General features: G+C 52.3%; 11 protein-coding genes across 11 annotated transcripts; 5 read left to right on the top strand and 6 right to left on the bottom strand.

Annotated features, from left to right (window-relative positions):
- Positions 1 to 48: 48 nt before the first annotated feature.
- M409DRAFT_55523 (uncharacterized protein) lies at positions 49 to 1,945 on the bottom strand (the record flags this gene model as incomplete). The annotated part of the gene is made up of 3 exons (XM_033813028.1): positions 49 to 1,584; positions 1,637 to 1,669; positions 1,721 to 1,945. The coding sequence occupies 3 exons, from the start codon at positions 1,943 to 1,945 to the stop codon at positions 49 to 51; spliced, it is 1,794 nt and encodes a 597-aa protein (XP_033666516.1).
- A 1,484-nt stretch (positions 1,946 to 3,429) lies between these two features.
- On the bottom strand, positions 3,430 to 4,288 carry M409DRAFT_67026 (uncharacterized protein; the record flags this gene model as incomplete). The annotated part of the gene is made up of 2 exons (XM_033817220.1): positions 3,430 to 4,181; positions 4,240 to 4,288. The coding sequence occupies 2 exons, from the start codon at positions 4,286 to 4,288 to the stop codon at positions 3,430 to 3,432; spliced, it is 801 nt and encodes a 266-aa protein (XP_033666515.1).
- Positions 4,289 to 5,180: 892 nt separating this feature from the next.
- On the top strand, positions 5,181 to 7,230 carry M409DRAFT_23917 (uncharacterized protein; the record flags this gene model as incomplete). The annotated part of the gene is made up of 6 exons (XM_033806999.1): positions 5,181 to 5,548; positions 5,601 to 5,867; positions 5,918 to 5,979; positions 6,027 to 6,647; positions 6,703 to 6,797; positions 6,859 to 7,230. The coding sequence occupies 6 exons, from the start codon at positions 5,181 to 5,183 to the stop codon at positions 7,228 to 7,230; spliced, it is 1,785 nt and encodes a 594-aa protein (XP_033666514.1).
- A 768-nt stretch (positions 7,231 to 7,998) lies between these two features.
- Positions 7,999 to 10,811, top strand: M409DRAFT_67024 (uncharacterized protein; the record flags this gene model as incomplete). The annotated part of the gene is made up of 3 exons (XM_033817219.1): positions 7,999 to 8,002; positions 8,157 to 8,317; positions 8,364 to 10,811. The coding sequence occupies 3 exons, from the start codon at positions 7,999 to 8,001 to the stop codon at positions 10,809 to 10,811; spliced, it is 2,613 nt and encodes an 870-aa protein (XP_033666513.1).
- A 152-nt stretch (positions 10,812 to 10,963) lies between these two features.
- M409DRAFT_67023 (uncharacterized protein) lies at positions 10,964 to 13,008 on the bottom strand (the record flags this gene model as incomplete). Its single annotated transcript, XM_033817218.1, has 6 exons — positions 10,964 to 11,070; positions 11,134 to 11,606; positions 11,659 to 11,935; positions 11,986 to 12,428; positions 12,483 to 12,690; positions 12,753 to 13,008. The coding sequence occupies 6 exons, from the start codon at positions 13,006 to 13,008 to the stop codon at positions 10,964 to 10,966; spliced, it is 1,764 nt and encodes a 587-aa protein (XP_033666512.1).
- Positions 13,009 to 13,661: 653 nt separating this feature from the next.
- Positions 13,662 to 14,593, bottom strand: M409DRAFT_23914 (uncharacterized protein; the record flags this gene model as incomplete). Its single annotated transcript, XM_033806998.1, has 2 exons — positions 13,662 to 14,503; positions 14,554 to 14,593. 2 exons carry the CDS (start codon positions 14,591 to 14,593, stop codon positions 13,662 to 13,664), a joined length of 882 nt encoding a protein of 293 aa, XP_033666511.1.
- A 1,054-nt stretch (positions 14,594 to 15,647) lies between these two features.
- Positions 15,648 to 17,165, top strand: M409DRAFT_67021 (uncharacterized protein; the record flags this gene model as incomplete). The annotated part of the gene is made up of 2 exons (XM_033817217.1): positions 15,648 to 16,021; positions 16,067 to 17,165. 2 exons carry the CDS (start codon positions 15,648 to 15,650, stop codon positions 17,163 to 17,165), a joined length of 1,473 nt encoding a protein of 490 aa, XP_033666510.1.
- A 135-nt stretch (positions 17,166 to 17,300) lies between these two features.
- On the bottom strand, positions 17,301 to 19,008 carry M409DRAFT_67020 (uncharacterized protein; the record flags this gene model as incomplete). The annotated part of the gene is made up of 5 exons (XM_033817216.1): positions 17,301 to 17,339; positions 17,386 to 18,033; positions 18,087 to 18,631; positions 18,683 to 18,914; positions 18,964 to 19,008. The coding sequence occupies 5 exons, from the start codon at positions 19,006 to 19,008 to the stop codon at positions 17,301 to 17,303; spliced, it is 1,509 nt and encodes a 502-aa protein (XP_033666509.1).
- A 411-nt stretch (positions 19,009 to 19,419) lies between these two features.
- Positions 19,420 to 21,431, bottom strand: M409DRAFT_55516 (uncharacterized protein; the record flags this gene model as incomplete). The annotated part of the gene is made up of 7 exons (XM_033813027.1): positions 19,420 to 19,521; positions 19,578 to 19,829; positions 19,880 to 20,280; positions 20,333 to 20,609; positions 20,669 to 20,720; positions 20,783 to 21,336; positions 21,390 to 21,431. The coding sequence occupies 7 exons, from the start codon at positions 21,429 to 21,431 to the stop codon at positions 19,420 to 19,422; spliced, it is 1,680 nt and encodes a 559-aa protein (XP_033666508.1).
- Positions 21,432 to 21,885: 454 nt separating this feature from the next.
- M409DRAFT_67018 (uncharacterized protein) lies at positions 21,886 to 22,796 on the top strand (the record flags this gene model as incomplete). The annotated part of the gene is made up of 2 exons (XM_033817215.1): positions 21,886 to 21,949; positions 22,009 to 22,796. 2 exons carry the CDS (start codon positions 21,886 to 21,888, stop codon positions 22,794 to 22,796), a joined length of 852 nt encoding a protein of 283 aa, XP_033666507.1.
- Positions 22,797 to 23,333: 537 nt separating this feature from the next.
- On the top strand, positions 23,334 to 25,171 carry M409DRAFT_55514 (uncharacterized protein; the record flags this gene model as incomplete). Its single annotated transcript, XM_033813026.1, has 3 exons — positions 23,334 to 24,028; positions 24,101 to 24,426; positions 24,474 to 25,171. The coding sequence occupies 3 exons, from the start codon at positions 23,334 to 23,336 to the stop codon at positions 25,169 to 25,171; spliced, it is 1,719 nt and encodes a 572-aa protein (XP_033666506.1).
- Between the last annotated feature and the right edge of the window lie 74 nt (positions 25,172 to 25,245).

The following is a 25,245-nucleotide window of genomic DNA, read 5'->3' as shown; positions in this document are numbered from 1 at the left end:
TATAATCTGTCTCTTATACCAAACCAATGCTCCGACAACCATGCACTTTTACAGCTTACTCTCCTCCCTCCCCGAGAAACTTACCCCCTCCCTCCTCTCCACCGTCCCACTCTTCGTCAACACCTGTCTCCTCTTCCTCCGACTCAACCACTCCCCATCGTCCCTCTCCCGAATATAATACGCCCAATCCGCCGTCTCATCCAACTCCGTCTGGCTATACCCATTTCCCAACCACGCGAACCGATTCCCATTATACTCCACCTCGTAATCCTCAAACCGCACATTCCCCAACGCCTCGATATAGTGCAACGTACTGCCCGGCCACAAAGCCGTGATGGGTGCGTCGATCTGCCCGGACTTGTACCATGAACGGCAGGGGTCCGCCCAGACGGTTCCCTTCATGAAGTCATTCTTGTGCGCGATGAAGTCCTCCACGGCGGCTTTCTTGGGCGTGAAGGATTTGATGTTGTGTGTCTGGTAGTGGTCGATGAGTTGGCACATGTAGTCCGCCTGCAGCTCGATGGCGCTCAGCACGGGGCCGTTGCCGATGGGACAGTTGGGGCCGAGGAAGATCATGTAGTTTGGGTAGTCGGCGGCTGCGATTCCCAGATAGGATTTTGGTTCGGACGCCCATTCGTCTTGCAGGTTCTTTCCCGCTGGGTTGATTAGGGGAAAGCGTGGTTTGAAGGTCGTGTCGAAGCCTGTTGCGCAGATGAGGATGTCAATCGGGTATTCTTTGCCGTCGTCGCAGATGCAGCCTCTTGGGGTGATGCGTTCGATTTCGCCGTAGACGACGGAGACGTTGGGTTTTGTTAGCGATTCGAGGTAGCCTACTCCGGGGGTCATTCTGCGGCAGCCGAAACTCCATTCGGGGATCAATTTGTCGATTAGATGTTCCTCGCGGATTTTCTCTTTCATTTGCTGCACCATGTAGTCGTGTGTGTCGTTGTTCATGGAGGTGTTCTTGAGGAAGATGCCGAATTGGCCGTTGAGTCCCGTCTCGATCCTTTTCCGGTAGTCGGTTAGGACGTCTGGCTTCGTGGCGAAGTCTTTCTTTTCCTCGTCTGTATAGACGTGCTGTTCGAGGCCTTGTACTGGCGATACGTATGTTGGTTCGCGAATGAAAGTGGTGACATGTGAGGCGTGCGGCTGGACTGTGGGAAGGACTTGGATTCCTGAAGAGCCGTTCCCGATGAGTCCAACATGTTTTCCTGTGAGGTCGACGTTCTCGTCCCAGTTAGCCGTGTGTAAGAGAGTACCCTTGAAGTCATGAAGGCTTGGTATTGCCGGCCATCGCCAGTTGTTCAGGATGCCAGTTGCGTTGACGAAGATGTCGCAGTGATCATTGGTCTCGGTGTTGATCGACAGGTCTTTGACATTAACATCCCAGCCAGCTGTCTCCTCGTTCCAAAATGCCCTGGTGACTTGATGGTTCGTCTGAATGTATTGATCTAGACGGTATTTTTGTGCAAAATTGTTGAAGTAGTTGTATATCTCTCCAGATCCTGCGTAGACCGCCGACCAGTCGAGCTTCGGTTCGAAAGACCAGCAGTAACAGTGTGCTGGAACATCGCACGCGCAGCCCTAGCATCGTCGTTAGCAGAGATCAGTTACGTCTGGCACTCGTGCAACTCACGGGATATCTGTTCTCTGCCCAAGTACCACTGATCTGGAACAGATTGTCAGTAAGTAGCCGGAAGTCCCTCTGCCACCAACGTACTTCCTTGTTCTTCTCGTAGATGACCAAGTGGATATTCTGAAAGTGCCGCTGTATCTTGTATGCAAACATCAATCCCGATGCCCCAGCTCCAACACATATCACCTTCACATGGCGTTCTTGATGGATGGGACCTCCCAGTCGCCGCCGAACATCTTCGTCTCCCCGACTTTTCCGTTTACCAAGCGTTGGCAAATTGACGACCTCGCGGACTGGGAAATCAGCCATGGTGAAAGGCGATACTAATAAGATGCTCAGAAGCGTAAAGATGGCGCTCAACGGGGATGGAGACGGTTGAGAGAGGGACGACAAGTAAGAGAGAAGGGAGAGATCGATGCTATTCGACACGTCGTCCGTTGCAAATAGTGCTGTGACAGCCGTGGCGGAATTTCCCCTCGCCAGAAATGCAACAGATGCAACAAGACAGGGAGTGAAGTGGAGGTTAGATTGGGGCTCGGATATACGAAAATGTACCTGACTCGCGAGTGCAAAGAGTGTTGCCACGAGCCCTTGACTTGTCATGCTAAATGGACGACGAGCGAAAGAGCACCCACCAGTGCTTACAGTTCAGGCACGATGTCTCCGCCATCCTCGGGACCTTGTCATGGACAGAACCCGCGGATGAGCATACGCATTATCCGAAGCGGGCAAGACGGGCGGTAGCGTGGCGATGAGCGAGAAGAGCGTCCTGCGCAACTTGAATCAGTAGAAAAAGATGTGCCCTCGAGCTGCGAGTCGAAATGCCGTGGCGGGTAGATGATGCCGAAGCAAGCTTGCGTTGATGCATTGACCCCGCCGTAGATTCTCGGAGAAGGATTGGCGACTGCAACGTGGGCTGCCGCTGAATTGCGGTGGGAAAGTTTGACGTGTATATGGCACGTGAAGATAGGGTGCTTTGATTGACAGCCTGAGATCGCGAGTGCTGGATGAAGAGTTTGGGGATCGAGAGGGAAGAAGAAGATGATGGAAGAAGGTGACGTCGCTCGGCCCCTGTCCGGCAGTCGCCCCTCACGACAGCCTTGTTTACATACTTCTGCTTCAAACTATACATACATCCATTTCTACCCATCAAACCATGGAATCTCATGTCTTGTTGTCCATCAGATCCACTCGCAGTCCTTTTACCACTCGATCATTCCGCTCGTTCAAGCACATAGATTCGGACCCTTCGACGATCGCGTCGATCCAGCTTTGAAACCCGCAATCAGAGCTGTTGTAGAGAGTGACCCGCTGACTCTGCTGAAAGGAGCCTGTGGCGATTGAAGATGTGTCTCTGAAAGCCGTGACATTGATGCAATCGCTCGTGCCATTGATTTTATAGGAGAAGACGTGCTGCCCGTGGCAGTCTTGTCCCACTAAGCCCAGGATGTCGACAGCTGATGCGAAGGAGGCTGTCGAAAAGATGACCGCGGTGGTGGCAGCCAGACGCATTGTTAGGAGAGATTGTTCTGGGCTGATTGAAGGCAGGGGTCGAGTGGTTTCATTGACCGTAGCAGATTTCATGGCATGCAAGCTGTCGGCCTCAGATATACATTTTGAACAAAGGACTTTAGCATCTGATCTCAAGTCGTCGTACTACCATCCAGTAGAGACTACTGATTATTTGCAACATCGAAATCTTGCTTTTGGAGAGCACAGAAACTTTCACAAGTCGTCACAACCTTCTGCTAGGCACGAAATGTTCTTTGACTGTCCATGTCTTCGACTCTTCGTCACTGGGCAGTATAACCACCATCAACAGCCAGAGTCGCCCCAGTCATAAAACTCGACATTGGGCTTACCAGATACACGATCGAATCTGCAATCTCCTCCATGTCGCCCAACCGGCCCTGCGGCACTTTCGCTATCTCAGCTGCCATCACGCCGCTCGCTGTGGCAGATTTAAGAAGAGGAGTAGCAACATAGCCTGGGCACATGGCGTTTATGCGGATGCCTTGTGATGCATAGGTCACGCCATCAGTCCTCGTGAGACCAACCACTCCATGCTTCGACGCCGTGTATGCACAAGCTGGAGTTTTGGGTGACGAAGCTACTAGTCCGAGCATAGAGGCAACGTTGACGATGACGCCCCTGCCACCTCTAGGCGGAGGGAGAAGTGGCTCTTGTTTCAGCATCTGTCGAATCTGCGCTCTTTGGCACAACCAGACTCCGTGAAGGTTTACCGACATTACTCTCTGCCAGTCATCGAAGTCACTCTCCGCCGTGGGCTTTGGCGTCCCCCCAATGCCAGCATTGTTGACTGCGATGTCTAGGCGAGAGAAGGTCTTGATAGTGTCGTTAAGTGCAGAGTTCACGGAGTCTTCCTTGGACGTGTCCATCTCGAGGTTGAGAATCTGGACGTCGTCGCCATGTCTCTTGCGTAGCTCACTGCTGGTATCTTCGAGAACTTCTGGACGGATGTCACAAAGAGCAAGTTGCCGAACCCCATGGCTGGCAAGGGCATAGGCTGTGTATTGACCAATTCCTACATCTATACTCAGCTTGTCTCTTGTGTATGCGGTGAAGAGTTTCGGACAACACACCTGAACCAGCTCCAGTGATGAATGCTGCGCCTCTTAACAGACTAGCCATGACGAGTGAACGCAGATGCTGTTCTGATGATCGAGTGACAAGCAAGGAAGGAAGCGGCCCCAAAGGCAAAACCTGTGCTACTGCTTCGTCGACAGCTCAACATGCAGAGATACCACAGACAGCATGCATCGGTGCCGAGGGAAATAATGCAACAACGTCCACAAAGTGCAGAAGATCGTCAATCTCCTACGTATGCTGCATCAGCCGGCTTCCTTGTCCAAGAACCTTGCACTGAGGCTTGACAAGAGTCGCAATCGCCATGTGCTCCGGGAGACTTCGATGTCAATTTGAATCGTGATTATAGGACGAAGTCGTCCTTGTTGACTCGTCCCAAGTGAAGGAGCTGGCCACGAGGCGCCTCACCCGCCGGCTGAAGTTTCCCGCAGGAAGAAGCCACGAGCCGTTGTGAAAAGTGGAGTCGCAGATCAGAGTTTGGAGCTTGTTTTGATCAACGGGAGCACGTTCCGGAAGCAGTGATGCTCGCGAGGGCGAATGAACTGGTACACGATCCCGGAAGACGTGTTGCTTGTCGTTGTCGCGGTAAACATGCAGGCTGGCGCAACCATTCGAGCTCGAAAGTGACAGCCAGCCGGCATAGAGTTCTCGATTCGTGCCGCACACGGGCGTCAGCGTCGGTGGCGGTATTGGTCAGGACCATCTCCCGACATGCCCGTGACGACGCGCTGCAAGACTGTCACGACTGGACGAGCAGCAGAGGGTAAGTTGATCCACTGGACCGGTACGACATAAGGCCTGGACAGTCCAGAGGTCAGGGTTCCAGGGCCATGATAAGCTGTTTAGATGCTCCTGAATCTGCATCCAGAAGGCCGGGACTCACCGCAGGCCGTCTGACGAGCCTCAACACTCTTCCAGCGGGCCAGCAGCAGCCACGATGGCGGCAGTGGATAGCAAGATCGCCGGGCATCAATCGGAAGACATCGAGTCGGGGCATCAAAGGCGATCCGAAGACGATGTCGCCATCCATACGGACACCTTTGCGGTCAAGAAAGAAGCTCTGGGAAATGACCTCCCGCCTCGGTACTGGCTCAGTCCGGGTTTCATAGGCACAGTTGCGGCACTCTGCTTTGGGAATATCAGTAACTATGCCAGCTGGGTGCAACCATCGAACTCCTTGACTGTGATCAATGCGGACATTGGACCTTCTGCGAACATATCCTGGGTGGCGCTGGCTTATACCCTAGGATTGGCTGTTGGTTTCCTCCTCGTAGGTCGGTTGAGTGATATCTTTGGCCGTCGCTGGTAAGTGTAAACCCGTTGATGGTAACGTTGGTGTACTGATACTGCTCGGCAGGTTCTTCATCGGCGGCAACTTCCTGGCCTTGCTGTGCGGAATACTGGGTGCAGTTGCTCAGGACATCAACACACTCATCGGAGGAAATGTCCTCGGAGGCCTGGCAGGCGCGGTCCAAATCTCATTCACGGTGGCAATATCGGAGCTTGTCCCCAACAAGCATCGTCCACTCTGGGTGGCAGGCATCTTCTTTTCCAGTATTGAGTTTGCAGCATTTGGTCCAGAGATAGCCCAGTTACTTGTTGCAAATACAGCAGCTGGTTGGAGGTAAGTTTGGAGCTGAAGGCTGAGTCTTGATGAGGTCTGACGTGAAGCAGATGGAACTACTACATCAACATCATCGTAGCAGGCATGGCGGTTGTGCTCTTCTTCTTATTCTGTCAGTATCCACCCTTGATCTTTCGAGCGGGTATACTGACTATGCAGATCATCCGCCGACGTTTCACCTGCTCCATTCGAATCGTTCCAGATTGGAGCAACTCAAGCGGCAGGATGGTGTTGGATTCATCTTGTTCACCGGCGGCCTAATCCTCTTCATCATGGGACTCAGCTGGGGCCAGGTCGTGTATCCCTGGAACTCAGCTCATGTCATTGCCACAATCGTTGTGGGATTCCTGGCTCTGGTCGGGTTTGTCCTGTGGGATGCTTTTGGCCATCGAGGAGATCCACTCTTGCCGCTACATCTGTTCAAGACCCGAGGGTATCTGGCCATGGTGATCACCGCGATGGTGGGCTCTTGCGTGTACTACAGCATGAACGTAATCTGGCCGCAGCAGATTGCCTATCTGTTTGGAGGATCGCCGGCTCATCGAGGATGGCTTGCTTGTGTGGTCGGTGGTGCAACGCTGGCCGGACAGGTCATTGGCGCTGCGATGTGCCAGTACATCAGGAAGTCACGGTACATACTGATCGGCAGCTGTATCTCCTTGCTTGTATTCTCTGCCGCCATGGTCAGCATCGGTCCAGGGCAGGAATCGAAAGGTGTAGGCCTAATGTTCATGGCTTGCTTCAGCGTTGGCGTGATCGAGGCATGCAGCTTGTCGTTGGGTAAGTATCATGGCCTTACTTGCAGAGCCGGAGAGAGTGCTGACAGTGACGGTAGCCCCTCTCGCTCTGCCCTCTGAAGATATCGGTGCCGCTCTTGGGGCTCTGGGAAGCATTCGTTCCGGAGGGGCTTCTGTTGCTACTGCAATATGTGTAAGCAGACATCGTGCAGCGAGGCATAATTAACGATACCTTGCTAATGTATTGACTGTAGACAACCATCTTGAACAACAAGCTCGCCAACTACTTGCCTGAATACGTAACGCCAGCCGCCACCGGCGCTGGACTGCCACAATCTTCTCTGCCGGCTTTGTTCACAGCGATAACTGCTGGAGATCTGACCACGGTCCCAGGAATCACGCCGCGCATCACTGCAGCCGTGGGCGTTGCTAGTGCTCAAGCAGCCGCCTTATCGTTCAAGTATGTGTGGTATGCTGTATGTGCATTTGCCGCATGTGCAGTAATTGCTTCATGCTTGACGATCAACTACGGCGAGTACTTGAACGATACCGTGGAGAGGAAGTTGCATGGCAAGACCGTCGAAGTGGTTGCTCATGATCGACATCGGTCCAATGACAAGGCTTGAACGTTGAAGATGCGTCTTGAGTGTATGTAGGATTAGATCATTGTGAGGAGGCCGGTGCCATTCCGTGGCTTGCTGCTCGATCGTTCTCTTGGGTCAGCTGCATTCGGCGAGTCCGAGGCCTCTACCCAGCGTAGTAAAATTCACTGGCGTTGAGGACATACGGCCAACCTCGGTAGCCACGTGGCGAATGCGAGAGACCGCGACTCGTTTGTTAGATCGCATGCCCGACTGCCGACGTCTTGAGAATGCAAGACAAGTGTACTTACGCAGAGCAGAGAAAGGGAGGGAAGGTCATCCGCGAAGAAGACATTGATCCTTTCTCGCACGACTCAAGAAGCTCCGAGAGACGACAAGCTTGACGCCACAGTGCGCACATTCTCCCCTGTCCTCTCCACTCGCGCTCCCCCAAACGCATGCCGCCCCATACGCTGGGTGGGAGATGCGGAGTAGTTGACTTGGCTGCGACTGTCCGGCCAGACTCTCAAACGACAACTTCTGTTCGTGTACGACTCGCAGAAGCCCACCTAGTACCAGTCGACGGTCAGCTGAACCTTCTTGAATCAGTAACTTCTGTCAATGGCTAGTCTTGCTTGGAAGCGAAAGTCTCCTGACGGTGAATGAAAGTCTCTGAGTGTCTTGGCAAGCCATCACTGGTGGATCCCCGGCGAGCTTCTCCCACCCTGACTCGCATCTCTCTTCTCCATCTCCTCCGCAATCAGTGTGCATGACCACGGCCTGTGTGGTGCCGCAGGGTCTGGGCTGGCCAGCATGGGCGAGCAGTACGCAGGTTCGGGCGATCTTGTCGACGGCCAGAGGCGCGTGCTCGTGCAGTCCAAAATGCGAGACCCGTCCGCCCGCCGTAAAAAGTTCGGCCCACTTCTCGCGACTCGTCTTTCCACCTCTGTTCCGTCGTGTTACAATGCAAGCAACGACTGAGACAACAATGGCCCAACAGTCCGGCGAGCTGCCGAATACCGTCGAATCGCAGAACCAACAGGACAGTGAGACCGGGACGAGCTCCAAACGACAAAAGTCTCGTCACAGGGCTTCAGTAGCGTGTGCAAGCTGCCGTGAGAGACGCATTCGGGTCAGCCTTGATATGATGAGATTTGATACATGGCTGAGTTGAACAGTGTGTCGTGCCGCAGGGAGAAAACCACTGCCTCCAATGCCAGCGGGCTGGAACGGAATGTGTTATTAAGAATGATGATGAAAGAAGACGTCCCGTTTCACGAGCCTACATGAGCACATTGACAGATCGTGTTGCTTTGCTGGAGTCTATGCTGAAGGAGAGAGGAGTGGAAGCCCCTCCCGTCTCCTATCCCCCGAAGACTACGAGAGGTACTCTCTACGCAGACGGAGATGAATCACCAGCAAGAGGCACAACCCAACCACCGCAGTCCTCAGGGAAGAGCGACACTCTCAACACCGATGGTATAAGCCCTGCCAGCGCCCCAGACGACAATGTCGAAGATTCACATGGCGGCTCCAATGCAAGCCTTGACGGCCAACATGACCGTGGCGAGCATGAAAACAGCATCGGAACACCAATTGACGATAAGAAGGACGGGATCGTGAATCGGTTGCTTTCGACACGAGGTCATCTCTCTTTTGATCAGCTCAGTGGTCGACTACGGTTCTATGGCGGCACCGTGAATTGCCACATCTACTCAGAGCTGGACGTCGACGACTCCAAGAACACCCGCGAAAGTGTCGAGCAAGCTAGAAGATCAGAGAAGTGCATCAGAACGCTGCCGATTGAGACCCATGAGTATCTCATGCAGCTGTTCTGGCAACACTACAACTCTGTACTGCACGTTGTACATGAATGTGCTTTTAATGAAGACCGAGAGCACGGTTGCACACAGTTCTATTCGGGATTTCTGCACGTCTGTATTCTGGCGATGGCTTACCGCTTCAGCGATAAGTCTCGACCAGACATCCAGCGCTTGTCCTTGCCAGACCGGGAGAGCACACTTCACAGAGAAGCGAAGTACATGCTTGACTTAGAGCTGGAAAGACCAGGCGGAATCCCATCCATTGCGGCTCTCCTCATTCTCGGCGACTCCGAGGTTGGCGTTGGCCGTGATAATGTCGGGTGGATGTACGCCGGCATGGCCATGCGACTATGTTACGACATTGGGTTGCAGCTCGATAGTCGACAGGCCGGCCTGTCCCAGCGAGAGATGGAAATTCGCAAAATGACTCTCTGGGCTTGCGTAATATATGATCGATACTGGTCGCTCTTCCTTGGTCGACCACTGACCATGAAAAGTGTCGATCTTGACATCTACTCCCTCTCCGCGCAGTTCGAACGGCTAGGCACCTGCATGCCAGCCGGACCAGGAAAGAGCATCAACACAAGGATCTACGAAGCTCTCATCGAACTCATGGAGATTGCCGGCAAAATCGTAGAGCATGCCGAATTCCGTCAATCTCACGAGATGATACAAGGACCGGACCAACAAGCATACTTCAAGATGGCTGGACTTGATCGAGATCTTCATAACTGGGTATCTCGTCTCCCTGCTGATCTTCGCTATGCCGAGGAGAACCGAGTCAATGCTCCCTACTCTTTTTACTTGCTACATCAACAGTACCACGCAGTATTGATCCTCCTTCATCGACCCTTCGCGCGATACGACGACCCAAGCACTGGGGAAACAGACGAAGTCAGTGCACTGGATAGCCATTTCTCTCGAGCAAGCAGAGCCATCTGCACGAAGTCTGCAGTCACGATGGCTCGGATCTTTTGGCAGCATCGACAGAAGTTTGATGGAAAGAAGATTTTCTGCGTTGGTATGCAGCACGCCGGTGCAGCGGCGACAGCTCTCATCTCGGCTCTCGCATACATCCCAGATGCGAGTGACCGCAACAACAACATGCAGTACCTAGAAGTATTGCACGCTGCCCTGCAAGACATGGCACATGCCTACCAGCCTGCCGAGAGGATGGCTGCCGTTTTGAACGCTTGTATGATTGAGCTTCGAGGTGGACCGATTAGTCCAGGCAATACCACAATCCCAGCCCGGCGCGACAGCACGCTTTTGGAAGGTGAAAAGCCACCCTTGAAACGGAGACAGACGAATCGATCCTCGAACAAGAGCGGTACTATGCAGCCACCACGGACCACCACTCGTAGATATCGATCAAGTGACGTGAGCACCGACTATAGCATGCAATCACAAGTACCGCCCCTGACTTCAGGAGACTACGTGATGGTCACACCCCATACTGAGATTCCATGGCCGACGATGCTGTCCAACGACAGCAGTCAAGGTCCGATGCTACCCACGCCAGACACGAATGGAATGAGCTCACCAGAACGACGACAAGAATGGATCAACCAGATTGGAACGGATTTCCCCCAAGTGCCACCAATGACAGGTATACCTGGAATCCCAGACGGAGACGTCAGCAGTTTGGAGTTCTTGCATTTGCCTTCGGAAGATGACTGGGCCAGATGGCATTCAGCAGCCGGTGGTGACGTGACGACAGATCTTGACGGCTTTCCACCTCGAGGAAGGTTTCAGACGAGTAACTTTGCTTCTCCGCCGATGAGTGGAATCATGAATGGATGAATGTTTTAATATGACGACAGTGGGAATGCAATGTTTCAAACTATAGCTTGGAGGCCTTCAGGCGAGAAGCTTTCAACCGAGCAGTACTTCCGGCTTCTCGACACCACTCATGTAGTTACAAAATATTGAGCTTACTACCTTCCCTTCATCTTTCACTCCACGCTCCACTCGTGATCACTGCTCCGCATGTAGGTACTCAGCCCAGCAACGTCCCTACTGGCCGTTGCCTTGACGTCTCCGTTCCCAAGGAAAGCAAACCCTACAATGTAACGTTAGTAAGACCAGACCCCCTTTAGATCGTGGTCACGGACGAAGGACTTACGATTCCTATATCGCCAAGTGATGTTATAATCCTCCATCCTCGGCTCCTTGATCGTCTTCAAGAAATGAATCGTACTCCCCGGCCATAGGTAAATCCGATTCTTGATCTTCCCGTCTTTGAACCAACTCCGACACTCCTCCTGCCAAACAGTATTCTTATGAAACTCATCGAAATGGGCGTAGATCTCATCCACAGCTTCTTGCTGGACCTCGATCGCTTTGATCTGCTCTGTCGAGATCTTTCGCATCATTTTGACTGCGTACTCGATTGTGGTTTCGATGGATGGGAGGAGTGTCCCCGATGACCACGTCGCGCCTGGTCCGACGATGGTGTAGTAGTTCGGGAAGCGGGGGGCTGAGGTACCTAGGTAGAGGTTTGGGCCGTTCGACCAGTCTTCGTCGATCGATTGGCCTTGGGCGTTGATGACTTGGAAAGCGGGTTTGAAGGCGACTTTGAAGCCTGTTGCACAAACCCTAGAAGGTATGTCAGTCTATAGTTCGATGTATGAAAGGAGGTTGGACTTACAAGACGTCCATCTTGTGCTCAACGCCATCTTCGGTGAGGATTCCTTGTGGAGTTATCTGTTTGATGCCTCTCATGACTGGCTCGACATTTTCTTGCACTAGTGCTTCGAGGTAACCGTCTCCTGGGGAGATTCTTCGACAGCCTGGTGACCATTTTGGGATAATGAACTCCTTCAGCTCCTCGTTGCCAGGCCCCATTCTTCTATTCATCTCCTCGGTGATAACTTGCCGGAAGGTATGTGATAGGTCTGAGCCTTGTCTGTACATGCCGAACAAACCTGCGGCACTGTCAGGGGAGGCATTGTTTCGAACATGGGCCAGCTCATACCATTTATCTCCGCCTCAATGCCCTTCCTGAACTCCAAGTGAAAGTCAGGGTCTTCACGGAAGCGCTTCTTATCTTCATCCGTGAACTCATACTGCCTCTGGCCAGGGTCCACATCTTTGCCTTTTTGTACACTCGTGAGTGCTCCAGCACCAAACGGAGGACTGATCCAGGTTGGACTTCGCATGTAGACCTGCACTTGTTTGGCAATCTTTTGCAGTTGAGGCACGATCTGAACGCTTGTACTACCAGTACCAATCACGCCGATGGTCTTGTTGTCGAGGTCGACTCCGTGGTCCCACGACGCCGAATGCATCTTTGGGCCTTGAAAGTCATGCAGGCCTCCGATGTCGGGCCATTTCCAGTTGTTCAGGATTCCTGTTCCGTTCACCCAGACATGGGCCCAATCATGCCAGGTCTCCTTGGTGACTTGATCTTCAATCGTTCTGCGCTGGTTGTGAGCCACTCCATGAACCGGACTGTGTTCAATCCCAACCTACAGATCCCAAACTCCTTGCTCTGCGTCCCACCGTCCTTCCACGACCTTGCTGTTGAGCTTCATGTATCTTTCACTCCCATGTCTCTTCGCAAAGTTTTCGAAATACTTCTGAATCTCTGGGCCGTACGCAAAGAAGTGGGACCAGTTTGGGTTCGGATCCCAGGTGAAGGTGTAGTTGTGTGATGGAATGTCGCAGGCTACGCCGGGATCTGATCATATCAAAATCAGTGAACGACAAAGGATGATATTCAACTTCAGGGGCTGAACCTACAAGTATTCTCATACCAGGTTCCACCGAAATGTGCGTTCTTCTCAAACAGTGTAAGCTCCCAACTCCCAGCCTCGAGCATCTTCTCCATCTTGTACGCCAAACATAACCCACTGGCTCCAGCGCCCACACAAGCAACTCTCAGTCGTCTGGGCTTGCTATGATACTGATCCAACACCCGGTATGGGCCTTCGGGCGTTGGCTCCGGGTAGTCGTAGCTATGCGCAATGCCGTTGACCCCATTGACAATGCTCGGCATGGTTGTTTGGCCAGGTGCGGCTGAACCATTGGGGCCTTCGTTTGATGGCATAACGACACTTTCGGCGCCTGACCGTCCCAAATAGGGTTAACGAACACCTTACCAGAAGTGTTTCTGACCACCTTCGAGCTGCACGCTCCTCGGTCGAGCTGCTCTGACAGCCTCGTCTCGCTGCACAGAATGTGTCTGACGGTTCGGTACTGTTTACCATCGTGCAGCTCTCAAAAGCAGAGGCTGAATCCTTGAATGTCGATGCAGGGGGTGTCCACATGAACTTGCGGGGATGCATGTGAACGTGGGACTTCAAAGTCACGGATGAGCATTTCCGACTGATGTACGGGTGTGCTTGAGTCATGTCGTGTGACATAGTGTGTTCAGAGCATATTACAGCATGCCGGTCGCCGAGCAGTGGTGCCATGATGAAGTCAGAGAACTGAAGGCCAGGCCTTGGTAGTGGATGTGGCTGACGAACTCCAGATTGAAGGAGGCGTTTACACGTCAATGAGTGGGAAGCCTGCAACAGTTTCAGCAGGAGTCGAAGACTTTTCACAGAGGTTCTACGCGTACTGACGTGGTCCTCAGACTGCCCGTGACGTTGATTTGAGATGCAAAGAGGAAAGCTGACATGATGATTTGACTGTTCATTGATTCTTTCATTCGACATATGTCTCGCGTTCAGTGGCCTTCATACATGCTGCTTGATGACCCGAACAGAGTGGAATCTGCTCACGATAGTAGTGATTAGTCCCTGACAGCTCAACAGCCTGGCCGTACAACTTCTCGCCACTGGTCACGCCATTGCTGCGGTGAAGGGGCTCACCCGAGCCGACAGCTTTGCCGCCAAGGTCGTAACCATCGATCAACATGAGAACAGCTTCGGATATCTTTTCGATCGGCACAAAGACATCCTTGTCGAAGGTGTTCCAAGCAGTGGAGTCGAGCAAGTTGGTCCGGACGCTGGCAGGGCAGATCGCATTGACTCGAACACCATGATGTTTGTAAAAGAATGGTGCAATGCTCCGCATCAAGCCCACAACGCCATGTTTGGAAGCGCAATAAGAAGGTGAAACCAAACATCGATAAAAGCCGCCAACGGAACTTGTCATGATTAAGTTCTTGTTATCACTATCCGTAGACTGCCTGAAGTAATGCTGAGCAAGCCAGGCAGTGTTCAGAACCGACTTCAAATTGATGTCGACGACGGTCTGATCAGGGGGTGGCGGTGGTTTCCCCGGTGGATGTGACTCGTAAAAGTTGAATCGCTCTACGATTCCCGCGTTGGCGAAGACAAAGTCCAGTCTGCCTTCGGTATCGTACACTTCTTGGAAGACATTTGCGAGAGAGTCGTAGTCTAGTACGTTGACTTTGTGGAAGGTCGCGTTCCCAACTTCAGAAGCTGCTTGCTTGCCTCTCTCTGCGTTGAGGTCGAGGAGATGAAGGTGCCATCCGCCCCGACGTGCAAGAGCCTTGACGACCTCAAGGCCCATTCCACTGGCTGCTGTTGATTAGCGATATGTCTGATTGAACGCAACGCGTCGTGCTTACCTCCACCAGTAATTAGAGCGCTCTGGGAAGTCGTCGCCATGGCACACGACGACCAGCCTTGATCAACTTGTGGTAGTTGAAAGGTCCAGCCTTGTTGTGCTGAACAGGCAGTCTCAGGCCGACCCAGAAGGCGGCAAAGGCAGTGCAAGTCGCGTACGCAGCCGCGCCCGTATAGAGCAGCTTCGTTCCTGCTGGTGTTGCAAACATGATTGCGGTGGTAGAACGACGAGGACTTGATTAGATGCGAAACACGTGACAAGGCTATGCAATAGTAGAGTGGAGAGTTGAAGTTGTTGAACAAAGAAGCGAGGTACAGCGGAACGAGTTATCCAGGAGGACGAGGTACGGTGAGGTACCACGCAGCTGCCTTTGTACTTCCTGATACGGAGGTCACGAGAGAGTACCAGGGGTTTGTTGAGTGCTACCCCGCGAGAGCCGATCACGCTGGCGTGAGCTAAAACACGCCGGCCGAGCAGCTCTGACATGTGATTGGCGTGCTATTCCATTCATCAACGAAGGTTTGTCACCTCTGGGGGCAAGACGCGGGGAAATTCTGGGGATGGCGACGAGGCCGAGACTCTGGAGTTTCAGCGGCGTTTGGACCACCAGGCTGCGGTAGTGAGTCGACGACAAAGGAGACAGCCAAAGACGTAGATGCTGGAGAAGTCTGCATCTTTGCTCGAAATTGTGAGCTTTTCGGCAGAGCAGTGAGATAAATTGAGCTGCAGCAGAGAAGGCAACAAGTCACACCATCTGTCCATCGCCCACTGATTGGCTGATAACGTGAGGGATTTAGCGCCTAAGCCACGCAGCCCGTGAGAGTGAGACGTGGTGTTGTTTCTATCCATTACTCTTTCTCGTACGCCCAAGTCCGCACCACCCTCGCTTCCTCTCTTCTGCTGGAAAACCTCACCCAAAGCACTCCATGAACCTGCGCAAGAACGACTTCTGCAGACAACCATGAGCAATTGGAAGCGGGTGCATCGACGTGATGCTGTGGGCTGGTGGGTACAAGTTCTTGTGTACATTTAATTTGTCGGTGTCGAGTCTTCCGTTCGTTCTCTTTCATATCAGTGCTGCGCTACAAGTCCAAGATGTCGTCGTTCTCTTTCAGCAAGGACAATCTTCCCAAGCAACTGATCATCAACAACGAATATGTCTCCTCACGAAGTGGCAAGACGCTCACGGTCTACAACCCAAAGAATGGAGAGTTGGTAGCAGACGATGTGCCTTTGGCAGGGGAGAAAGATGTGGATGAAGCTGTAGCTGCAGCGGAAAAGGCCTTTCCTGCTTGGAAAGCCACACCACCTAGCAAGAGGAGGGACATGTTGAACAAGTTGGCGGACCTGATCGACGAGCATGGCAAAGCGTTGGGTGAGCTGACGAGGATAACACTCGGGGCGCCTTGGGGCAGTTTTGGCTTGTTCGAGATCAGCCTCTGTGCCGAGACACTGCGCTACAACGCCGGGTAAGAGTCTCGCAGCCTTGCCGGACATCCAGCTGAAACTCGCAGATGGACTGACAAGTTTGCCGGCGAGTCGTACCCTCAAGAAGACGGCTTTATCAAGATCGTCCGCAACGAACCCCTGGGTGTCACAGCCGGCATTATTCCCTGGAATGGCCCAATTGGTAACGTGGGGCTCAAGGCTGGACCTGCATTAGCGACTGGCAACTGCTTCATTCTGAAGCCATCCGAAAAGACACCTTTCGCCGCACTGGCACTCTTGCCCTTGATCAAAGAGGCCGGGTTTCCGCCTGGTGTGTTCCAGGTGCTATCAGGAGATGGTTCGACAGGAGCGCTGCTTGCGAGTCACATGAGAGTCCGGAAGGTCTCATTCACCGGCTCAATACCAACAGGCAAGAAGATACAAGAGATGGCTTCCAAGTCGAATCTCAAGCGAGTGACACTGGAACTGGGAGGTAAATCTCCTGCAGTAGTTTTTGACGACTGTAATCTCGAAAATGCTGTGACCTGGACCGTCAACGCCATTACGGGCCATTCCGGGCAAGTCTGCTTCGCCGCTTCGCGAGTGTATGTCCAAGAAGGCATATACGACAAGTTCATTGAGAAGTACAAGACTCAGTTCGTCGAAAGGACGAAGGCCTTGGGCGACCCCGACTCAGAGTCAACTTTGCTTGGTCCTCTCGTCGACGAAGCCCAGTTCAAACGAGTCACCGGATTCATTGAGAGAGGCAAAGAGCAAGGCTCGGGCACTCTCTTGACCGGTGGTGCACGAATAGGAAACAGCGGCTACTTCGTCGAGCCAACGATCTTCACCAAGGTCAAGGAAGACTCTGAGATACACAAAGACGAAATCTTTGGTCCCGTGTCAGTCGTCAGAACATTTCAAACTGAGGAAGAGGTCCTGGAGATGAGCAACAACAGCGAATATGGCCTCATGGCTGGCGTGTTCACTCAGGATATCAACAAGGCCATGCGCGTGGCGAGCGCCTTTGACTCTGGAATGGTCGGCGTAAATTGCATCAGCTTGATGATGACGCAGGCACCATTCGGAGGCTCAAAGCAGAGTGGTGTTGGAAGGGAGAGTGGTATTCATGCACTGAGAGCATTCACCGATCCCAAAACGATCATGGTCAACATGACATACTAGACGCTGTAGCAGTATGGACTTTGCCTGGCCTTCTCATAAAGACACTGGAATTTGCAATCAATCTCACGCCATTGCATCCCATGGCTGCTTGCTGCTGTAAATTTGAACAGAGTGCACCATGTCCTAATCCAATTCTCATCTTGCCACCAATTTGACCTTGACATTCAAACTCGGCTATTCAGGTCAGCGTTGCCTCACATTTCAAGATCCGATCACTCACCTTCTCCCAAGTCGTGAAAGCCCTCATATGCTTCATCTCTCCTTCCGGGTCCCACTGCCAGGCCCCATCAACACTCTCAATGTCGAAGTTCCACAACAGCCTTCCCAGAATCAGCCGCATTTCCATGTAAGAAAGATGACGACCAATACACCCTCTCGGTCCAAGCGAGAACGGCTGAGCGGCCTTCTTGTAGTCAGTATCAAAGGACTTATCCAGCCAGCGTTCAGGTATGAAGCTATCGCAATCACGGAAGTTGTCTGGGGAATGGCTTGCTGCCCAACCTCCAACGGCAACCGAAGTGCCTCCTGGAACCCAGTGTCCATCGATAGTATCGCCTCCTTTCGATACTGTTCGCAGAAGGCCTGTTGGGACGGGTGGGTGGATTCTAAGACCTTCTTCAATGCAAGCGTTGAGGTATTCCAGTTTGCTGAGGTTCTCGTAGTTGACCTCTTCCTCAGTCTTAAGAGACGCGCGGATCTCCTCACAGAGTTTCTGGTATTTGTCTGGATTGTAGAAGAGTCGCGCGAAAAGCCCGCTCAGAGCGTTGGCCGTGGTTTCGGAGCCTGCCACGATGAATAGCGCGCTGTTGACGATGATTTCGTCTTGCTTTAGGTCGTGCTTCTCGCGCTGCTTGAGAATGTACCAGATCTGAGTGTGTCAGTCGTCACTCCATAATACTGGAATGTCTGGACCCCCCTTACAAAGTCCTTGTGGTTACTGTTCCCATTCTCAAGCCTTTTCATGCACTTCTCCCGGCTGCGGCGAAGATGATCGCTTCGATAACCGCGTACACGTGCAGGTATGAGATTAAAAAGAATCGTCTGAGTGAGAGATCCGGCTTCAGCGAAACGGCGAGTTGCTTGCTCAACGGCTCCAGCCTTGACGGTCTCGAAGATGAGAGCAACCCATTCGTGGAATCGACCCATGTCGAGACATCCGAAAGGATCCCCAAACGCTAGATCGCCAATGATGTCGAAGGTCGTGAAATTGAGCCAGTTCACGAGGTTAAAAGGTTCGTTATCTGCGGCCATGCGTTTCATGTTGACAATCAGCTGATCAATATAGTGTTTGACGATGTACTCTTGTTCAACCAAAGCTTTCTGTGAGAATGAGTGCGAAAGGGCTCGTCTCTGCCGGGCATGATTGTCATCATCCGCCATTGTCAGAGTCGTAACACCTGGAACAGCTTCAACTGATCCGACGTGGATTGGGTCCTTGTGGAAGTTGGCATGCCCAGGGCGATGGCCTGTGTAGAGTCAATCACGTTGTCTACCCCGACGTTGTTCTGTTTACATGCCATATATATCTTCCCATGCCTGAACAGAGTTGAACGATAGCTCATTTGGCGAGACACGAACGACACCCCCATACTTGTCGTGCAGCTTCTTGACTTCCAGGCCAAATCGGCCTTTGAGAAGAATGTAGATTCCAGGGAGGTCACTGATCGCGTTTAATCGCGGTCCAGGGAATTTGGCCAGTGGGTGCAAGAACGAGTTGTAAACGACTTTCCAAACGATCGTTGCTAGTGCCTTTCTGAGATCAGCGTGGAAATGGTCCAGGGGCGAGGTCGAAACTCACGCCAGCAATCAGCGCCAACGGCGCTATGGTCGCGATACTGTACATGTCGACAGGATCGATCAGAAGAAATCTCAAGCAACGAAAGTGCGGCAGAATAGCCTTGATATTACCATGAAACCCCGTCTTATTGCTCGATGCCCTCCACAACAGTACAAGTCCTACCTTGGCTCAAGGTCGGCTGTCGGAAAGCAAGAGGCCACATTACCGCGTTTACACCAATGAGTCTGCTTACCACTCGTGAATATGCGCATAACTATGCGGGGCCCCGCGTTGCTTGGTCGAACGGCGAGGATGTATGTGAAGAGGGAAGAAGTACTGTTTGAGATATGCGGGAAACGATATCCGGTGTTAGCATGTGACATGAAGACCTGTCATTGACTTGAGTACGTTGACCGCGATACAACATTGGACGTACTGAACACGCTGAACGCCTGGAATGCTTGAAAGCGCAGTAGACTATATCCTGGCGCGCTCGAAGGTCTTTGCTACCTCTGCTGCGTCTCGCTTGGACCAGTCTCTGAGGATCTTCCGTTGAATCTTGCCACTTTGTAGTTTCGGCTGCTCAAACGTTAGCAAAAGCGGACGAAGTAGCCCTGTATGATGTTGAGACTCACAATCTCGTCTACGATTTTCACGCCGCCTACTAGAGCCTTGTGCTTCGCAACTCGAGGCTTGAACCAATCTTGGATTTGCTTCGGGGTTACCTTTGCCTTCTTCGCTTCGTCGGTCAGAACGATATAGGCCCTTGGGTATTCTTCGTCGTGCACTGTGATTCCAACAGCGGCGGCATCGGCTACTGCGTCGTTCTCTAGAAGTTGGGCTTCGAGCTCCGCAGGGGCGACCTGCAAGGCGTTGACTTTGATGAGCTAGAGAGGATTAGCAGTGTTTCGATCGAGGGGGTCGTGGATTCCAGTACCTCCTTCTTGCGATCTACAATCCAGATGTATCCCTCCTTGTTAATCACAGCTACATCACCAGTCTTCAGCCAGCCGTCCGAAGTGAAAGTGTCCTTGGTAGCTTGTTCGTTCTTCCAGTATCCCAGCATGACATTCGGGGCTTTGATCAACATCTCACCGGGGGTATCGAAGCCAACTTCCTTGTCGTCGTCATCTATCAGCTTCATTTGGTTGTTCGGGATCAGTCTCCCAATGGTGCCGTTGTCCTTCGGCTCGATCTGCAGTATTGAACCGCATGTTACCTCTGTCATTCCCCAGCCCTGTTTAACTTCGCAATTGAATCTTCGAGCTACCTCGTTTTGGAGTTCTTTGCCGAGTGGTGCACCCCCTGAGAGGATTGTCCTTATGCTGCTGAGATCATCTACAGAAATGTTAGAGGCATCGTTTAAAGTGGTTCAGCAGGGGTGAATCACAGTTCTTCGTTTCTGGCCTTTTTGCAAGCATTACCAGAATAGGCGGTGCCACCTGCAGATCTGTGATGCGAGCCTCCTGTATGCATTTGAGGTAATCGGTATAAACGAATTGCCGCATTATGTAGATAGGGACGTGGAACTTGCAAGACATGAGGTTGGCGTACATCTGGCCGTAAGCGTGGTAGAGGGGGAGGAAACCGATCCATCGTTCGTCTTCCACTGTGTCGCCTCTGTCGAAGTCCTTGTCTGGCCATCGGATCTTAGCTGTTTGCGCGACCTGCGGCCGAGAGAATTAGCAGAGTCCGCAAGTCTTACTCACACAACCTTGGCACTCACATTCGCAATGAGTGCATGATGGGATATCATGACGCCCTTTGGCATTCCCGTCCTGTCCTACGGTGTCAGAAGCGTCGTTGCTCAGCACCATATCCCCCCTGACGATATACATACGTGCCCGAGCTGAAATTTATTGTAGCAATCGTTTTCTCCGACTCCTCGCGACCTAGCGCCCGCCATCTGAAGTTCTCTGCCTCTTTCTCACTCGCAATCATGTACCTCCAATCCTTCACCCCAAGCTTCTCCTTGCAGGGCTCCGGGTCGTCATTGAACTGGAAGATCTGATCTTTGCTGAGTGTACCGGCTTTTTTCGCTGCTTCGAGGTCTCTCTCAATAAGACTGGGGTGTGACAAGAGGCATTTGGCATTCGTGAGCTTCATCTGGTGAACGATCTCTTCCACGGTGTAGATGGGGTTAATGGCGCTGAAGCAGCGGCCACCACCTACGATACCCAGATACGCTGCCGGTACCAACACGTGGTTGGGTGTGTGTATCAAGCAGACGTCTCCTTTTTGTAGTCCCAGCTTATCCAATCCCATGATCAGTCTCTTGATCCACGACAGCATCTTCAGAGGCGACACATTGATATCGAATTTGGCCGCATCGAACCAGATTGGATCGTTGCTGACAGGCGCATTTTTCGGATAGAGGTAATCGAGAACATTGCACTGGGAAAGATGTCAGTTCAGATTCTGCTTTGAAGCTTGCAAAGGCCACTGACCTTGGGAATGTCGAGATCCTCTAGCGGTGATCTGTGAATCATGTTGCCAACCTAGTACCCCGCGTGTATGCTGTATTGTCGTTTCCTTCCAGACACGAAAAACAGTCTCCTTGCCTTGAGTATATGCCAGACCTACCTTCTCAGAGCTGACTCTGTGGTGAGCTCCGTCAAACCACGTCTACTGACGCAAGAGCTAGCTTAGCAGCGACTACCTCGGGCTGCTCTTCGCGAGTCCTGGTTAGAACACGTCCCAAATTGTGCCTTGCCGTTGTGTGGGAGGGTCATGTTTGGCGGAAGCTTTCCCAGACACGGCAAATGCGGCTAAAAAGCAAGCGCGTCCCGGGTTGTTTCCCCACTTGGAGTTCGGCAAAGGGAACCCGGCGACTGACAACAACCTCACTACTCAGCGACAGCACCACTACAATGGCATATTCACGATCAGGCCGTGGTATGTCTGCCTTGTTGGTACTGTTAGAGGCAGAGGAACGTCAAAGCCATGTCTGAGGTCAATATCGATGGGTTCTTCTCGCTTGAAGGCAAGGTCGCTCTGATCACAGGAGGTCAGTTATAGACTCAGCCAGATGGAAGATCAATAGAGCTCACGTTCGACATCAAATAGGCTCGAGAGGACTGGGACTGCATACAGCAACCGCATTCTTGTTAGCCGGAGCTAAGACACTTTTCATCAGCGCACGCAAGGCTGGGGGCGAACAGGGCATCGACCAGGCAGTCAAGCGTCTCAACGATCTCGCCACCCAGAAAGGTCTCAAGGGGCGGGCGATTGGCATTCCGGCCAACGTGGCCCAGGAAGACGATATCAAGCGGCTGGTCGGCGAAGTCCAGAAGCATGAGTCGAAACTCGACATATTGGTTGCCAACGCTGGAGCAACATGGGGAGGACCCTTCGGGCCAACTCCAGACTGGAGCAGCCAGAAGATCCTCGACCTGAACGTGCGTGGAGTGTTCAACCTTGCACGGCTGTTTTCTCCCATGCTAGCAGCATCCGGCTCACCAGATGACCCTTCTAGAATCGTCATTGTGTCCTCAGTAGCCGGTACGAACGTTGCTCATGTCGGAGACAACGGCACAATAATGTACTCGGCATCGAAGGCGGCAGCACATCATCTCGGACGTAACCTGGCAGTGGAACTGGGCCCTCGAAACATTACGGTCAACACCGTCGCCCCGGGATTCTTCCCATCGAAACTTGCTAACGGCCTGATCGACATCTTGGGAGGTGTTGATGAACTTTCTCGAGAGAATCCCAGAAAGAGACTCGGGGTTCCCAACGACATCGCCGGCGTGATGTTATTCCTATGCTCTAGGGCAAGCAACTACGTCAATGGCGAATACATCTCAGTAGATGGCGGATCACGACTGGGATCTGGCAGATTGACGAAGATGTGAAGCCATTTCCAACTGCAATCGACGTTTGCATGCATCGGGAGTGATTTCTTTCTCTCACGCGGGCGGATATGTCGCAAAAGCCCTGGTCGTATTCGAGGTTTTCTGCAGAGGACATCTATGTTCGAGGGTCGTACACAGTCATCCCATCTTGGTGGCCGCCATCGAATTCCGCCCGCAATAGATACTTGATTAGGGGTATAGTTGTCGACGTAAGCTGGCATCTCCAACAACTAACACAATATTGCCATTCATGGGCCATTCACGGCACTTCAATCTCGCTCATTCGTCTGCATTTACTAATTCGTCTCACCTCAGCGTGGATGTACTTGCATCCTACCAACCCTCAGCTGTCGGACTATAATAGCCATTATTGGTCCGGTGCCTTCAAGCAGATGACCAACACTCTCGCTAAAGCACTCTTGATCCGTTATGCAGTATTTGGCGAAGCTTGCGAGAGCTGCAAGGGATGGAACGATGCGTATGAAAAGGGCATCACTTGCATGCTCGAAACGATGACTACCTGATGCCTTCTGGCCAATGGAGCTCCCTTCTTTCTTAACACCCGCTTGGCTCGTTCTCGCCCTACTGACCGGCTGCCTTGTCTTCTACCTCACGGCTTTGCCGCGACCATTACCTGGCATCCCGTATGTGCCAGAATCACGATGGAAGCTATTCGGAGATCTGCCAGCAGCCATGGCATACCAAAAGAAGACTGGCACACTGATAGGATATTTCGCGAACCAGCTAGTCAAGCGCAACGAACCAGTCATGCAGTTTTTCCTACTGCCATTCGTTCGCCCTTCGCTATATATCTGTGATGGACGTGAAGCTTCAGATGCAATGACCCACCGCATCAAGGAATTTGATCGGAGCAAGCTGTTCAGCGATATCTTCCGCGCATATGTGCCTCATAGCAGCATTACCTTTCCAACTAACAATGATTGGAAGTATAACAGGTCTCTGATAGGCCAAACAATGCTCCCACGCTTCCTGGACGCCTCAGGCGCAAAACAGGCATATGGAGCTTTCCAGCAACTGGTCTCAGTGTGGCGAGAAAAGACGAGGATTGCCAATGGTCGTGCAATTGATGTCGCCGGTGACACCCACATGGCGTCCACTGATGCCATCTGGGCAATGACCTTTAGATCGAGCATTGACACGTGCAAGACAGCGGCAGAACATGTCTCCAAGGCTCCGAGTCTTGAGTCGCCCACGGGTGCGGACGCTTCATAGTTGGCCAACCTCCCTCCGTACCCGCACCCTCCTGTGTTTAAGAGTCTGCAGACTCTTCTACATAGCTCTAGCATTGCTATAGCCATGGGCTACTGGACACACTGGCTGGCAATGAGTTTACTCCCAAGCCTACGCAATGCGAAGAGGATTCGAGACAAGCTCGTTCGTGAAAGACTCATTCAGACATATGCAAAGTTTGCCTCAAATATGCAGGACTCCAAGACCACTGCGCAAGGCATGACGTCTGCAATTGATATTACCGTGCAGCGAGAAATCACTGTTGCCGCGAAGGAAGGCCGGCCAACCCTGGGCCCAAAGGCGACCGAACGCATACACAACGAATTGAGTCTTTTTCTAGCAGCCGGTTCTGCTACAACTGCGGATACCTTGTCATGGGGTGTGTTACTTTCTTGCCACAAGCAATATATAGCTGCCCGCTGACAGTTCATGTTGCAGGTCTCAAACGAGTGACTGCCCACCAAGACTTCCAGTCTGTTCTGCAGGCTGAAATGATTGACAAGTTCTCGTTATTCCATAAGAACAGAGTACCACCTACAGCTGAGGCAATAGCTACAGCAGGCCTACCACAATTGGATGCTTTCATGGAGGAAGTCCTTCGATGCCACCCCCTTGGAAATGCAAATTTGCGTCGAACCCTTCGAGACACCTTAATTCTCGGATACCATATGCTTCTTCGTAGTTCGTTGGCTCAGTCCAATGTCGGGCTTCTTCAACTGACTAATATCCTTCTACAGACCGCCGGTCCCAGTCTTACCAGTGCCCCTTTTCCAGTCTCCGATCAAAACCGCTCCGGAACCTCGTTGAAAGCTACGACTTCGAGATGGGATCGCTACTCCGATCTCGAGACGTTTCGTCCAGATCGCTGGCTAATTCAGGACTCGTCAGACCCTAGCAAAGTGAGGTTCGATCCGTCAGCATACCCTATGCAATCATTTGGTGAAGGACCGAGAGCATGCTTTGGGAAAAAGTTCGCATATCTGGAAATGCGTATCGCGTTCACGTTCATTCTGTGGAATTTCGAGCTGCTGCCTCTCCCCGCGGAGTTAGTTGACTTCGATGTTGATGAGAAGTTGACCAGGGACTCGAGGAACGTCCGGTTCAAGCTGAGAAGAATCTCCTAATACCTGGGGTAGCATTATGCCTCTTAAGGTTTCGACTTGATATGGGATGAGCGTAGCGAATGTATCCAGAAAGT

Source organism: Zasmidium cellare (genome assembly GCF_010093935.1).
Source record: "Zasmidium cellare ATCC 36951 unplaced genomic scaffold M409scaffold_21, whole genome shotgun sequence".
In the NCBI taxonomy this organism is placed as follows: domain Eukaryota; kingdom Fungi; phylum Ascomycota; class Dothideomycetes; order Mycosphaerellales; family Mycosphaerellaceae; genus Zasmidium; species Zasmidium cellare.
Note: the sequence above shows the minus strand (reverse complement) of the source record. Positions and strands in the feature narration are given on the sequence as shown.